Source organism: Anoplophora glabripennis, unplaced genomic scaffold (assembly GCF_000390285.2).
Source record: "Anoplophora glabripennis isolate ALB-LARVAE unplaced genomic scaffold, Agla_2.0 scaffold185, whole genome shotgun sequence".
Taxonomy (NCBI): domain Eukaryota; kingdom Metazoa; phylum Arthropoda; class Insecta; order Coleoptera; family Cerambycidae; genus Anoplophora; species Anoplophora glabripennis.
In genome coordinates, this window is record NW_019416354.1 from 129657 (window position 1) to 142446 (window position 12790).

Below are 12790 nucleotides of genomic sequence, written 5' to 3' on the forward strand. Positions count from 1 at the left end.
CTGCGAACTGGTTTAATTTGGGCAAAAAATTCAAGAGACATTTTTTTTTAGAATGAAACAGGCTATCGGAAATAAATTTTTAAATGGTAAAAAAATAATAAGACAAAAAATTACGTTGGAAATAAATTTTAGGGGTTGCGTTTTCCACCCCTTACAACCATGGGGTAAACCAAATAAATTACTGGCTAAGTGTCTTTTTGGTAGTAGAAAATGTCAGGTTAATTTCAATATTGTAACTTGTTTAGTGCTTGTGAAAAAAATTGTTAAACAAATTTTATGTACCCCCTTTAAGGGGCTGTATCTTAACAAGGGATGCTCCAATGAAGTTTCTTTATATGAAAGATCCTATCTTTTTTTCGATGAGGAATCACCCCCTTAAATGTTTTACTTATTTAGTTACACCCTGTATAATCATTGTTGGAACAAATTTTGAATGTTTAAACAAATTGAATACAATGTACAAAACTATATAAATTTGAGTAATATTCATTAATAGAATAAAGAAAAATACGAGAAAAGTAAAGCAAATTAAAAAGTAGTTACCTACTATTTGATTAATAATAAGTTTAGCACACGTTTTGAAGTGCGCACATAGTGAAATTATGTTTTGTTATATCATATTGGAGCCATTAAAGCAAAAATTAGCAATACTATATAAAACATCTTACATGGCTGTTTTGAAACAGATCACGCCTGGTCTAATATCCATTGTACTAAATTCACCTACAAGATAACCTACAACGTGAAAATCTAAAAGGTTTATGGCAATTGAAAAACAAAAAATTGAGAAAAAATTTTAGGTTGCAAATAATATAATGAATTAAATAAGAGATAAATGCAAAATGGTTTTAGATTATATTAGATCAGTATTAGATTATAGTAGGATTAGATAATTCACTACCCTCCTCACAAGCAATATATTAACACTTTATTTTTGTGATTTCTCAGAAAATCATATTGTATCGACTTAAAAGAATTTCATGTTTATTAAGAGGGTTAAAATTAGGGTGTTTAGTATTTTTTTTTTCACTCACTGTTAGGGTTAGACTAAAATTAGCGACTTACCTCACCACCTCTTTCATGTAACTCTAAATAGGCTTTGACGTACATTAAGTTTAAACAGTCTGGATATTCCTCCAAAGCATTCTCCACAACTGTCAATGCACACTTATGTTGGCGTTCTGCCGTTAACAATAAAACCAATAAATGTAATGTTGAGGAATGTTCTGGATGAAGATCCAAGCCTATCCTTATGTGCTGCTGGGCTTCCGTAATATGTCCGATAATTGCCAACTGCAATCCCAGGTAATACCGACAGAGATGATCATTTGGTTCTAATTCAACAGCACTAAAACACATTTTGTTTTAATAAGCCATTCTGATCTTGTTTTCTTTTCGTTATTTGTCACTGTCTTGCTACGTGAGATCCTAAATGACATTTCAATGAAAATTGAAATTTTTTCTGAAAGAACCAAAACAACTTCTGATATATCACAATTTAAATTTATACTGTTATATCTGTAAAGTATCAATAATTGTCATATCTATAGAAATTTACATATTTGTAGGTCGGTTGGAACGGGTAGAAGATGAAAACTCCTACAAGTAATTTTTTTAATAACTTTTTCTATTGCTACTTTATATAGCCCTGATTTATTTGACACATATTTCATCCCTTCTATTTTTTTCATAAATTTAATAATTTTTGAGCAACCATTATGTTACAATAATATCCGGTTGTTAGACGGTTGACAGTTAAAAATTCTAAATATTATTGAGTTTACTTTGAGTGCCTTTTTTGCAAATTTGATTAATTTAATCAGTATGCAAAACTACACTAACACCGAAACAACAGAGGTGTATTCTGTTTATGATCTTGCCACTGGTAACAGCAAGAAGCATCTCGAATTTACATTGAAATCCTCCTGTATTACTCCTCATTTCACCTTGTTTGCACACCTTCATAAATGATCTGAAACTGGAATTTTCTTCTGATTGAACAATGCAAAATTGTAACATTGGTTTTGGAGGAAGTAGGTAGTGTTGAATTTGATTTTCTCTGCAGTTAAATATCAACCACATGGGAGTATGGGCCATTTTAAAAGAAGTTTTATATCTCTTTTACATATCAGAGCCCTGGTTTTTTAACACAAGATTATTATTGTATTCTGGAAAAAATTGGGCAAGATCTTGACACAGATCTTGTTTCCCTAAGAAGTCAATTTTTCAGAAAATCACACACCTTAGCAAAAAATCGATATGTCTTAGCAGAAGTTCATCAACAATAACAATTTTCTCTGAATATGTGCATTGAAATTGTTGAAGACTACAACTGTCCCACAATTTCTGCCGCCTAGATTGAATATATCACTTTCTCCAAGAAGTTCTAGTTTTTTTTGAAGATATACTTCTGGATGTCAGAGCTCAACTTTGGTTTATTTTTGATCAGTCTCCTGCCCATTTTAGGGTAAAAGCATGACAGTATTTAAGTGAATCATATTCAAATCATTGGATAGGCCATGGTGGACCTCAGTTGCGGCCTCCTCGCACACCTAATTTAAATACTACAGATTTTTGTACTTGGGGTCATTTAAAAACCTTAGCATAGAAGACACCTGTGCAATAATATAAAATTCAGAAACTGCATTATTAATTCATGTGTGGTAATTAAAAGTTATCTAGAAATTTTTAACCAAACATGTGAATCAAAGCTTCAATACACGGAATTACCTGTGGAGGTAATCTCCAATATTTATTATAACATTTTATGGTTTTCCCTTTATATTTAAGGTTTTTTTCTATTTATTTTCATTCATATAAACGTATTTTTATTGTAATAAAAATATTTTTTGCTTAAAAACTATTATATTTATGAAAAAAACCGAAGAGAACAAATTTGTTTCACATAAAGAAATTTTTAAATGACTATATTGGCAACAGAAAAAAAGTGATGTAAGCACTTGTAACTTCTTGCCCGTGATTTTTTGAAAATTTCTCGATAATGAAGGAAAAAATAAAAACTAAATTTCTTTGTACCTGTTTGAAAAACAATAAATCCACAGAGAAAGGATTCAGTTTTTATTTATATGAAAGACTCCTTAATTTCAATGAGGAATCGCCTCCTTAATTTGTTCACATTATTTATTTACATTCTGTATTGTGCGTAAAAAAAGTTATATGAAGCATTCAAAAGCAATGCCTAGAAGCTCTACATTCTCTAGATATCGGGTGTTGAATTTTACATCATTAAGAATATCTCTGAAGACATTTGATGTGGAAAGTTAAAATTTAAGTATAAATGTAATATTGAAGAACCTGAGAAATTTATTGGATTTGAAATTTTCCATGTTTTTGGTGCTCCCTACCGAAATGTGAAATTTCTACACCAATGATATTTTCAAGTTCTTCATGGATTTAAAATCATATCTAGATTTTTTTTTTAATAAATGCAGTTGTAGATAGTGCTTCAATGGTATTGTGCATTGAAAAAATAATTACTCAAAAATGATCCAGTTTTTTTTAAACGTAGATTCTTTTTCTTGAAAATACCGCTAGTAATTACAATCATCAAATTTCCAAAATACCTGGTGGTATCAAATTTTTAAAATTTTTATTTTTAATCACATAAATGTTTAGGTTAAATTTTGTCATTCTATGTCAAATTTCCTTAAAGATATTTCAAAAAATGAATCTTGAAAACGAAGTGTTTCCAGACATGCTGAATCGAACCAATTAATTACCTTCGAAAATTGTCTAACGAACGGCATCTTAGCTCTTCTTTTTCCTTCTTAAGTTGGCATGACTCCGCTTGCAAATGGTATCCGATACCAATATATAGGTGAGATCTACCAAGAAGATCTGAAGATAATGCTAGTGCTTTCTCCCTAGCGTCCATACTAAAATTTGTTCCTTAAAATGCACGATGAAAGCATTAACAAAAAAAAATTGCTGATAATAATTTACTACAAATGCTTATAATATCTGAGTAGAAAGCGGAAAATCATAGATCAAAGGAATGTAATTTAAAAAAAATTAGCTACACATTAATTAAACTGATCTGGCAATTGAACGAAATAAATGATCCCTGCGCTAAGCAGGTTCAGATATTTATATTGACAGTAAATTTTTAACATATTTTCTTTATGCAAATACTTTAAATATCCACTTCTTACCTTCTACTGCTAGATTAAGATGTTCATAACATAATTTTGCGGCTAGGAGACAATTACTTGGATTATTTGGCTCCAATCGTATAACCTCTTTTAGTACAGATAAGGCGTGATTGTAACTATTGATAGCTAACAAACTTAGAGCGTATTGTTTCCATAAATGCGGCTCTTCAAATGAAAATTTCATTGCTCTTTCAAGTGACTGAAATAATGTGTATAATATTTAAATCTAAGTAATTTAACAAGATGAAGTAAATTTAAGAGAAAATATTTTAAGATCTAGTGTATCTCATTTTGGAAATTGCATCTGTCCATGATATGAATATTACCTCTTGTAAAAGTGCAATTTGGCCCCATCTAACGGTAGCTACAGCTAGCAAATCGTATACTGTTGTCGCATCTTGATATGCGCTTAATCTAATTTCTTTAAATTCTGGGGATTGAGATAAAACCGCGTTTCTCACAGCCATAGATTCCGCTACTAATAATAATAAAAGAGTTTCCTCACATTCATTTCTCGGAATAAACTGAAAAATGTTCGGTAGGTGATAAAAAATTAAAATTTATAAACTTGAAAGTGATCAAACCTGATTAAGGGAAGCGTAGTATTTCGGCTTCCAAAGCGAACTCTTTGGACTAGAATTCAAAGGCGGTTTGTATTTCTCTCCTACTAATCCTTGGAGCAACAATTCAGCCATTTGGCACATGAATTTCAAACGAATATTATGTATTCCTTGCGATTCGATAGCACACAATGAATTTCTGTATCTTTCCATAGACATATCGGGTTTTCCCTGTTGCAAGAAAATAATGGGAGCAGCTTGAAATGCTTGCTCCAGAACATCTCCCAGTGGTTTCTGCACCGATGGAGGCTGCGGTGAATGGCTCCCACCTAGATTATATTGGTAATTTATTGCAGGAAAAAAAAACATTCTGAATTCAACAAATGGATAAAGTTAAGAACACATAGCCTTTTTGTATGCAGACTGTTCTGAAGTTAGCTTCATCAGCACATTCTACGATTAAAAACAAAAGAACAAGTTTATAAGAACAAAGCAGAGAAACATACAGTGTTTCATTAATGACTGGACATATGCCAACTGGATAATTTTTGGCCAAAATTATGAAGATTCAACCTAAAATATTTAGACAAAATGTGTCACCTTAACGAGATTCAGATTATTTAAATTATTTTTGAATGTACACGATTTTAAAATACCTAGATACATTGTGTACGAGTATAGGTTGTATATTCACAAATTTCCAATACTATCGACATGTAACATCTAATTTCTAACTCAATTTGATTCCAAAATAATGCAATCTATCAAATAAATCAATAAAATAGATAAAAAGTTCACATATGAAAAAGTTGTAAATTTTATTCAGATGGGCGGTCCGAGATATTCTTGATTAAAATTTGAATATTTTTTTTTAATCGCAAAATCCACAATACAGGGTGTAATTTTAAGAGGGTCAGTTTTTTTAGGGGTAATAGTACGTGTTCTCCTGAATACGAATATGAAATTCTTTTTTTTAATCAAATAATCACTCGAAAAATAATTAGTTTTTTTAAATGCCCTTTAATTCTTGTGTACGGTGCCACTGTAATATTCATGTATTACAAATACTTGAATTGTAGGCAACCTAAAGTGCATGTGAAGGGAGATACTGCGGGTCAACGGTGACAAAGTGAAGGGCGTCAGTTGTTCCGCATTTGGAGACAGTACTTCTAACTGTGAATTTGAATGTTTTTCATCGCTGGAATCAACATGGACTATTTATTTTTGTGTATTTTATTTATCATTATTGATTACGGCTTGAGTTTTTTGCTAGGTTACTTATCAAGTACTGTTTGTGTGGTGTTCACATTCTTCACCCACTCAATAAAAGTAACTCGCGGCGAATGGTGTGGAATTGTGCATGCGACTAAAGCGTGCCGTTATTTGAGGTTACACTAGCTTTTCCAGTGGCAAGATATGAAAATTACTAAAAAGGTTAAAAAAAAATTATGGGGGAATTGAAAAAATTAACTACTGATTCCTTTTTTTTTTAGAGTCAAAGGAAGCCTCTGTATAAAATAAATATGACTCCCCACACAAAGTTACACTCTCTTAAAAGATAATGCTTTATTCCAAATTTCACAGTTTTGGAGACATCTGGAAAAACAACTTATATGGGTTCACCTCAGAGGAGCAGTAAATCCTTAGGAAGCATTTTTTGCCTTTGTCTAAGTTAAAAAGTTCGTTAAAGTTTATAAAGTTATTTTTAGTTATAGAATACGCTAGTAAAATATTGTGCACTCATTTGAGGAAAATTTGCATATAGGGTGTTTCCAAACTGAGTGCAAGAAATTAAGAAGGATAATCTATACAAAGATAATAATATAATGGTACAAATAGGATGTTGTACCATTTGTTCGAAAACCCAGTACTGGGCTTTTTAATTAATATTTTGCTATAACTTTCACTTTCACATTTTTTTTTGGATTTGGTACACTTATTATTGCTAAAAGCTCTTTTACATTGACAATTTATTGATCAATTAATTCATGAAGTCGCTTCATCAAGAAATTGGACAAGTGTAATACACCAAATCTGCTGTCAAATAACTTCATGAATTTATTCATCAAGTTCTTGACGAATTAGAGCATGTTCTAATTTTCATCAATTTCTTGGTGAAGTTCAGAAGTACCAACCCAACAGATTTCCAGCCTCAGATCAGTAATGAGGTTATGTTATTGGAATATGTAAATACTTGTGTGGCGTCGTACTAGTTTTGCATTGTCTTTACTGATTTGTTACTTACAAAAACTAATATTTATATAATATGTGTCAGAACGGTACCACTGTTGTATCACTACAATTATGAGTGGAAAGGTGACATTTCTGAAATTTATTTGCTTCTTTTATTCATTGGTAGAACTGATTCATACGTCAAAAAACTTGACAAAGTCTGTAGCAGTGCAAAACCACACTGTATACCAATAAATTCATGAATTAATTCATGAAGAACTTCCATCAATTTATTCACGAATAAATTGTCAATGTAAAACAGCTATAACAAACTATGAAAAAGAACTCGGCAAATTATTGTATTTCAATTTTCACAATTTTTATAAATCAATCAATATAATTAAATATATGTAGTTTGGAAAACTTTAACTACAAATCTTGTTCCATTTATACTGTAAAATAGTATATTTCAACTGTTTTTAGGCAGAACTTCATCAAAATTCTTTGTTTTATAATCAACGTGCAATGAATTTGATTTTTTTTAAGCAAAACCCATTTCAAATTTTCAATTGTCTCTGTCAAGGGTCAGTGACTACTTAACTGTCACTACAGGTGCTTCAGCAACTTGACGAATTTAAATTAAAAAAATGAATACAGCTGTGAAAGTGGGAATGATTGTTGAAACAGGCAAACTGGGAGGGAAGTAATATTTATTCATGCTTAAGAAAGCATGTTACCTGGCCAATATTTCTTCTCGACTAAATTTGTAAAACTAAGCAGAAATAAGAATTTCTTATAGGAACTTGTATCATTATTTTTAAAAACAGTCATCCCCAAAAATTTTGCACTTATTTCCAGAACACTGTACATTCATATAAAAGCAATCAATTGTGAATTTTATAATTTCTTCTAAGTTACTTTACTACCTATGTTGGGCGTGTTGGAAGATAGTTCCTTTTCTAATTTTTGCATGTATAGCAAACTTAAATCTGAGGCTAAATCAAAACACTTTACTAATTCTTCTTCTCTTTCTGCCTTTTTAAATTTGCTTGACGCCATTCCTTCCTTCTGTAAGCAAAGTCCTTTTATAGCATATGATTCAGCCACAATACGTAAACTTCGCCTAAAATAAAAATTTATATTTCCATAACTTTAATTTTTCCTTGAAAAAATTAATAATCATAATTGTGACACCATATGCATGCATGATTCAAGAAATATCAATACATCTTTGCTAAAGAAGTACCTAAAATATTTATCAAGACAAGAGAGTCTGTTTAAATGTCCACATTAATAAAAATAATAATAAATGTAAAATTTGTCAGATCTGATGGCATCGATCATAACGGCCCCTCGATCTTAATGGCCTACATAGGTGAAAACTTGTGGGCAAGCATTAGTACTTACTTTTACTGATCTCCGTAATATAGCTTATAAAACTAATACAGAAAAAAGAATTATAAAATTAATCACTGCTACTTACAGTGGAAGTTTTTTTTCAGATAAATTTTGGAGATCAGCTTGTTTGAAATGTTTTAAAGCATCACTGTATTGGCCACAAGCATACTGCAATTTGCCTAACAATAGGTGAGCATCCATTGCAACACCAGCCTAGAAATGAATAAAAATAAAAAGCTGTATATTACAATTAGACAGACAATACAAGTACATAATAAAATTTGAAATACCTTAATACCAGCCTCTGCAATTACTAAATTAAGGTATCGTTTAGCATCAATCAGTCCAAGTTTTGCTCTGTTCATATTTGCTTCGATAGGTGGCCATTCTTCTAAAAAGTTTTCCAATTTACCTTCACCAATAAGAAAATCAGAAAGACAAACTAAAAAAATGATGGTAATTATTTGCAAATGATAGTAGATATATAAAATTAGATTTACCAAGTTCAGGAGACTTATCTTTCAACTGTTCTGCTAATTCTATAACTTTAATCCAATTTGACTCTTCTCTGTTTTTTTCTATTTCTGTTTCTATTCTAGGTGTACCTGATTTAACCCTGCCAGTCATTTTTAATAATTTAGTGTTTAATTGCTTAAATAGTTTCTACTTAGTTAATCAACAGAAACCCACATAACCTCTCATAATTTACAAAATTTAATTTACTTATCAGTTGACAGTTGTCACTTGTAACTTCAAAGTTCAAAGTCTTATTCTTCTTCTGCAGATTAACTCAAAATACTTAAGGCTATTTCGGGTAAGCTTAGCTGCATACCAGCGTTGAATTTTCTCACTCAACGATACCAGTGACGTAATTCTCTGTTTTTTTTTTATTCGCAGCGTTCGAAAGTGGCGATAGGTTTCGTTAAATTTCAACGGTTAAAACAAACATATTCAGACTTTCAGAACAGAGAACTTTAAAAGGAGTAATTTTACTACGATAATGTAGATTGAATATTGATTAAATATGTTTTTTTATATATTTTTTAATTGTATTTAGTAGATTATCTCAAGGCTTATTGCATTGTTTAGACAGTGAAAATGCGTCCCATTCTCATATACTGAATGGCCTGAGTCAAATAAATAAATATTAGGAAGTAAATATATACCTATTCAACAAACAAAATTAAAATAGGTATTATTTATTTAAACCAATAAAAGTTGGAAATGCCATCCATCAGCCTCTTGGCGATAAACAAACATATGAATACATTTTTCTCGTATATTGCGATTGACCTCTGGCCCTGGACTAATTCTTCTAATTTCAAAATAATCGAGGGGTGTAAGATCTGGACTTTGAGGTGGCCACTCTATGGATCCTCGTCTACTAATCCACTTCCCAGGAAAACAGTTGTCTAAATACTCGCGAACAGGACGTGCAATATTTTCGTTAATTTTAGGGCGTCAAGCATTTGTTATGTGTTTAACATGTCCAGTTTCTCCAAATTTGTTCTCGATCTTACTAACTGTAAATCAACTGATATGTCTGCCAAATTACATAGGTACCTCCTGCTGAGTTCTCGTTTTATCTCCGCATTCAACAAGGATTAAAATTTCTATGCTTTTTGTTTCACTTAAATGAGCTGTAACCGACTATACAGGGTATCTTTACTTAGAATAAGTTGTATGTCGACCAGGACGAAATGTAGAAAACTAACAGTTCTTAAAGTCTGATTAACATCTCTACAAAACAGCAGAAAATCTACGTTTTTCCATGCCTTCTGTTTATTGATCACTCTTATTGGTTACATCTCCGTTATTATTATTAAAGATAGACCCATCAATTTCTACGTTATTGTATTCGTGAGACGTTTTATCTGCAGAAATATATAGGGTGTTCCATTTAAAAAAACATTTGTTTTTCGTACAGCTTTTTACAATCACCCTGTAGAAAATCGGACGAACGCTAAAAACGCCAAAAAAAAACAAAATAATTTAATTTACAACTGTTATTTGTTTATTCTTTAAACTTTTTTCCTTGTCGTCTGTTTATTGAGCACTCTTGGTTATATCTCTATTATTATTAAGGATAGACCCATCAATATCTACATTGTTGAGTTCGTGATACATCGTTCTATTCAAATTTGTAGAAATATACAGGGTGTTCCGTTAAAAAAATAATTTTCTTTTCGTGCAGCTTTTTAGAATCACTCTGTAGAAAATCCGATGTACTCATAAACGGCAAAAAACAAAATAAATTCGACCTATCCCGGCGTTTTTATAACAAAAATTATTACAGTTTTATTTAATTTGTTCTTTAGCCCTCGTTATTTTTTATTTATACGGTGCCACAAGTTATGTCGAAATCGATGAATATAATTTCTTGAAGTAATAGAGGTAAGTGGGTGTATACTTATACCGTACTTTCTGTGAAAACAGAGAAAATTTAAAGAAATTCTAATTCTAATATCATTCTTGAATTTGTCATACTTAAGTAAAGACTTATCTAATGTTTATCATATTACTGATTTTCTTTCATCTAGCAACGTAAAAAAGGCATACGATTTTTGAAACTATACATAGGTAAAATTACTTTGGTACGCAGATTAGTTGTTTACCACAATATCATCAGCAAAAAATTAGTTTGTATTGAAATTTTTGGTCTCAACTCAAACTTGATTACGTTCGAGAATGAGATTATTTGGAACTATTATAAATTTTGGAAATACCTATATTTGTTTATTAAAAGATTGTTATACTTAATAATAAATTTAAATGTAATCCTACAAGCGAGCCACGGTTCCCTGAGCACAAATTTTGATTTTCGTTACTCGATATAAATACTAACTCGTAAATTTTTCACTAAAAGAGAAATTATTTTTTTAGCGGCTTCTATTTTGGCTGCTAATGTTTTTTAGATAAAGAGTCCTTCGCCTTGTATGAACTTTATTATACTTTTTATGCTTTACACTTTATGTGATGTGTGAGAAGTCGACAAGGTGACAGTTTAATTTATTTTTTTTATGTGGCAGTCACAGTAATGAGATACATTGTATAAAAATGTAGAATTTGGGCTGGCGTTTATTAAAAATGAAATGTGACGGTACTAATAAATACAAATACACTCGTGTGGTAGTTGGCAACTTCATTTCAATAATGAAAGAATTTTATTTTTATTCATATTAATTTTGACATTAGTAGTCGTAGAAAATAATGTTTAGGGGAAGTTGAATAAATTTAAACGCATATTTAAATTTGGTTTTATATTAAAACACTACATACATTTCGTTGATATACTTAGTTTTAGTTATTTACATAGTTCGGTGTTATATATAAAAAAAAAAACAGGAAAAATTAGTATTAGTTCCAAATGTTTGTAACAATGCACACCCAAAAATTTTAATTTTTACAATTTTTTTTTCAGTAAACAACAACAGAAAAATATTTTCCAATAAACAATGCTCCAATATATCCATATTTTATCAAATAATTATGCTGAATATATCTGGGAAACATGTATTTATATGTTTAGTGTTTAGTCAGATATTTCTTATGCATTAATCCGACATTGGACATTTTGCCGCATTAGAGGACCAATTAATTACTTATTATTATTATTGATTGGATATGTCGTTTTATGTGATATCTTATTTTTGATGAAATGTATTTGTTTAAAAATATTTATGGCTGTAGGTACAAATGATAATGACATCTAAAGCCGAACATGTAATACGGGTAATAAAAAATTATTCACAAGTTTATAGACACATTTTTCAAATATTAGAATTACATATCTTTATATTAGTAATTTTGATTACTGTGTATATTTAATACCTACCATCAATTAAATCAAATCCCATATAAGCTTTTGTACTAAGCTAAAAAATGTTACTTTTTGCTTATCAAATCCTTATAAAACTGAGGAACCTTGCTTGGCACCTTTTAGGGGAAACTGGAATAACTTCCAGTCTAATATGTATTGAGATCTTCAGTTTGCAATTTTAGAAAAAGGAGATAACGGTAGTTGTTTAGTTTGATATTTTTTGCTAAACTGAAATAAATTTATTAAGGATTCTCCTGCCAGACATCTAAATTTTTGTGTATCTTTTTAGGGTCCCTCGTATTTCCCATTACCAAGGTGATAGACAAAAATAATTAATTAAAATGGCTCTATTTTTGGGAAAAATTGAATGACGAAAACCGCATCTGGATTTATATCTCGATTCGTTGATACATATACTTTTGTTTAGTTTCACTGATTTTTGTGATATTACATTTCATATTTGTTGAAAACTTCTCTGATTTTTCTTCAGTTCTTTTTGTTTAGAATTCAATAGCGTACTTACGTGATAATTTTTTATAGTTTCCGTTTTTTCCTTAACTTCCTATTTTTAAGTTATAATAGCCCAAACTTATAGGATACATTTTTCGATTTTTTGGAATCTGCGTAAAATTTCCTATCAAATGATGTTATAAAAACCTATGGGTTTT

The 12790-nt window shown here is 30.3% G+C and overlaps 1 protein-coding gene across 1 annotated transcript in view; it reads right to left on the minus strand.

Moving 5' to 3' along the window:
• Positions 1-9061, minus strand: part of LOC108906672 (tetratricopeptide repeat protein 7B) — a 19835-nt gene extending 10774 nt beyond the window's left edge. The window contains exons 1-9 of the mRNA XM_018709994.1: positions 8803-9061; positions 8593-8744; positions 8388-8515; positions 7831-8027; positions 4757-5061; positions 4499-4696; positions 4173-4371; positions 3741-3909; positions 1066-1348 (exon numbers count right to left, since the gene is read on the minus strand). Coding sequence (XP_018565510.1) covers positions 1066-1348; positions 3741-3909; positions 4173-4371; positions 4499-4696; positions 4757-5061; positions 7831-8027; positions 8388-8515; positions 8593-8744; positions 8803-8929 — 1758 coding nt within the window. The 5' untranslated portion in view covers positions 8930-9061. The remainder of the gene's footprint in view (positions 1-1065; positions 1349-3740; positions 3910-4172; positions 4372-4498; positions 4697-4756; positions 5062-7830; positions 8028-8387; positions 8516-8592; positions 8745-8802) is intronic.
• Positions 9062-12790: the final 3729 nt, after the last annotated feature.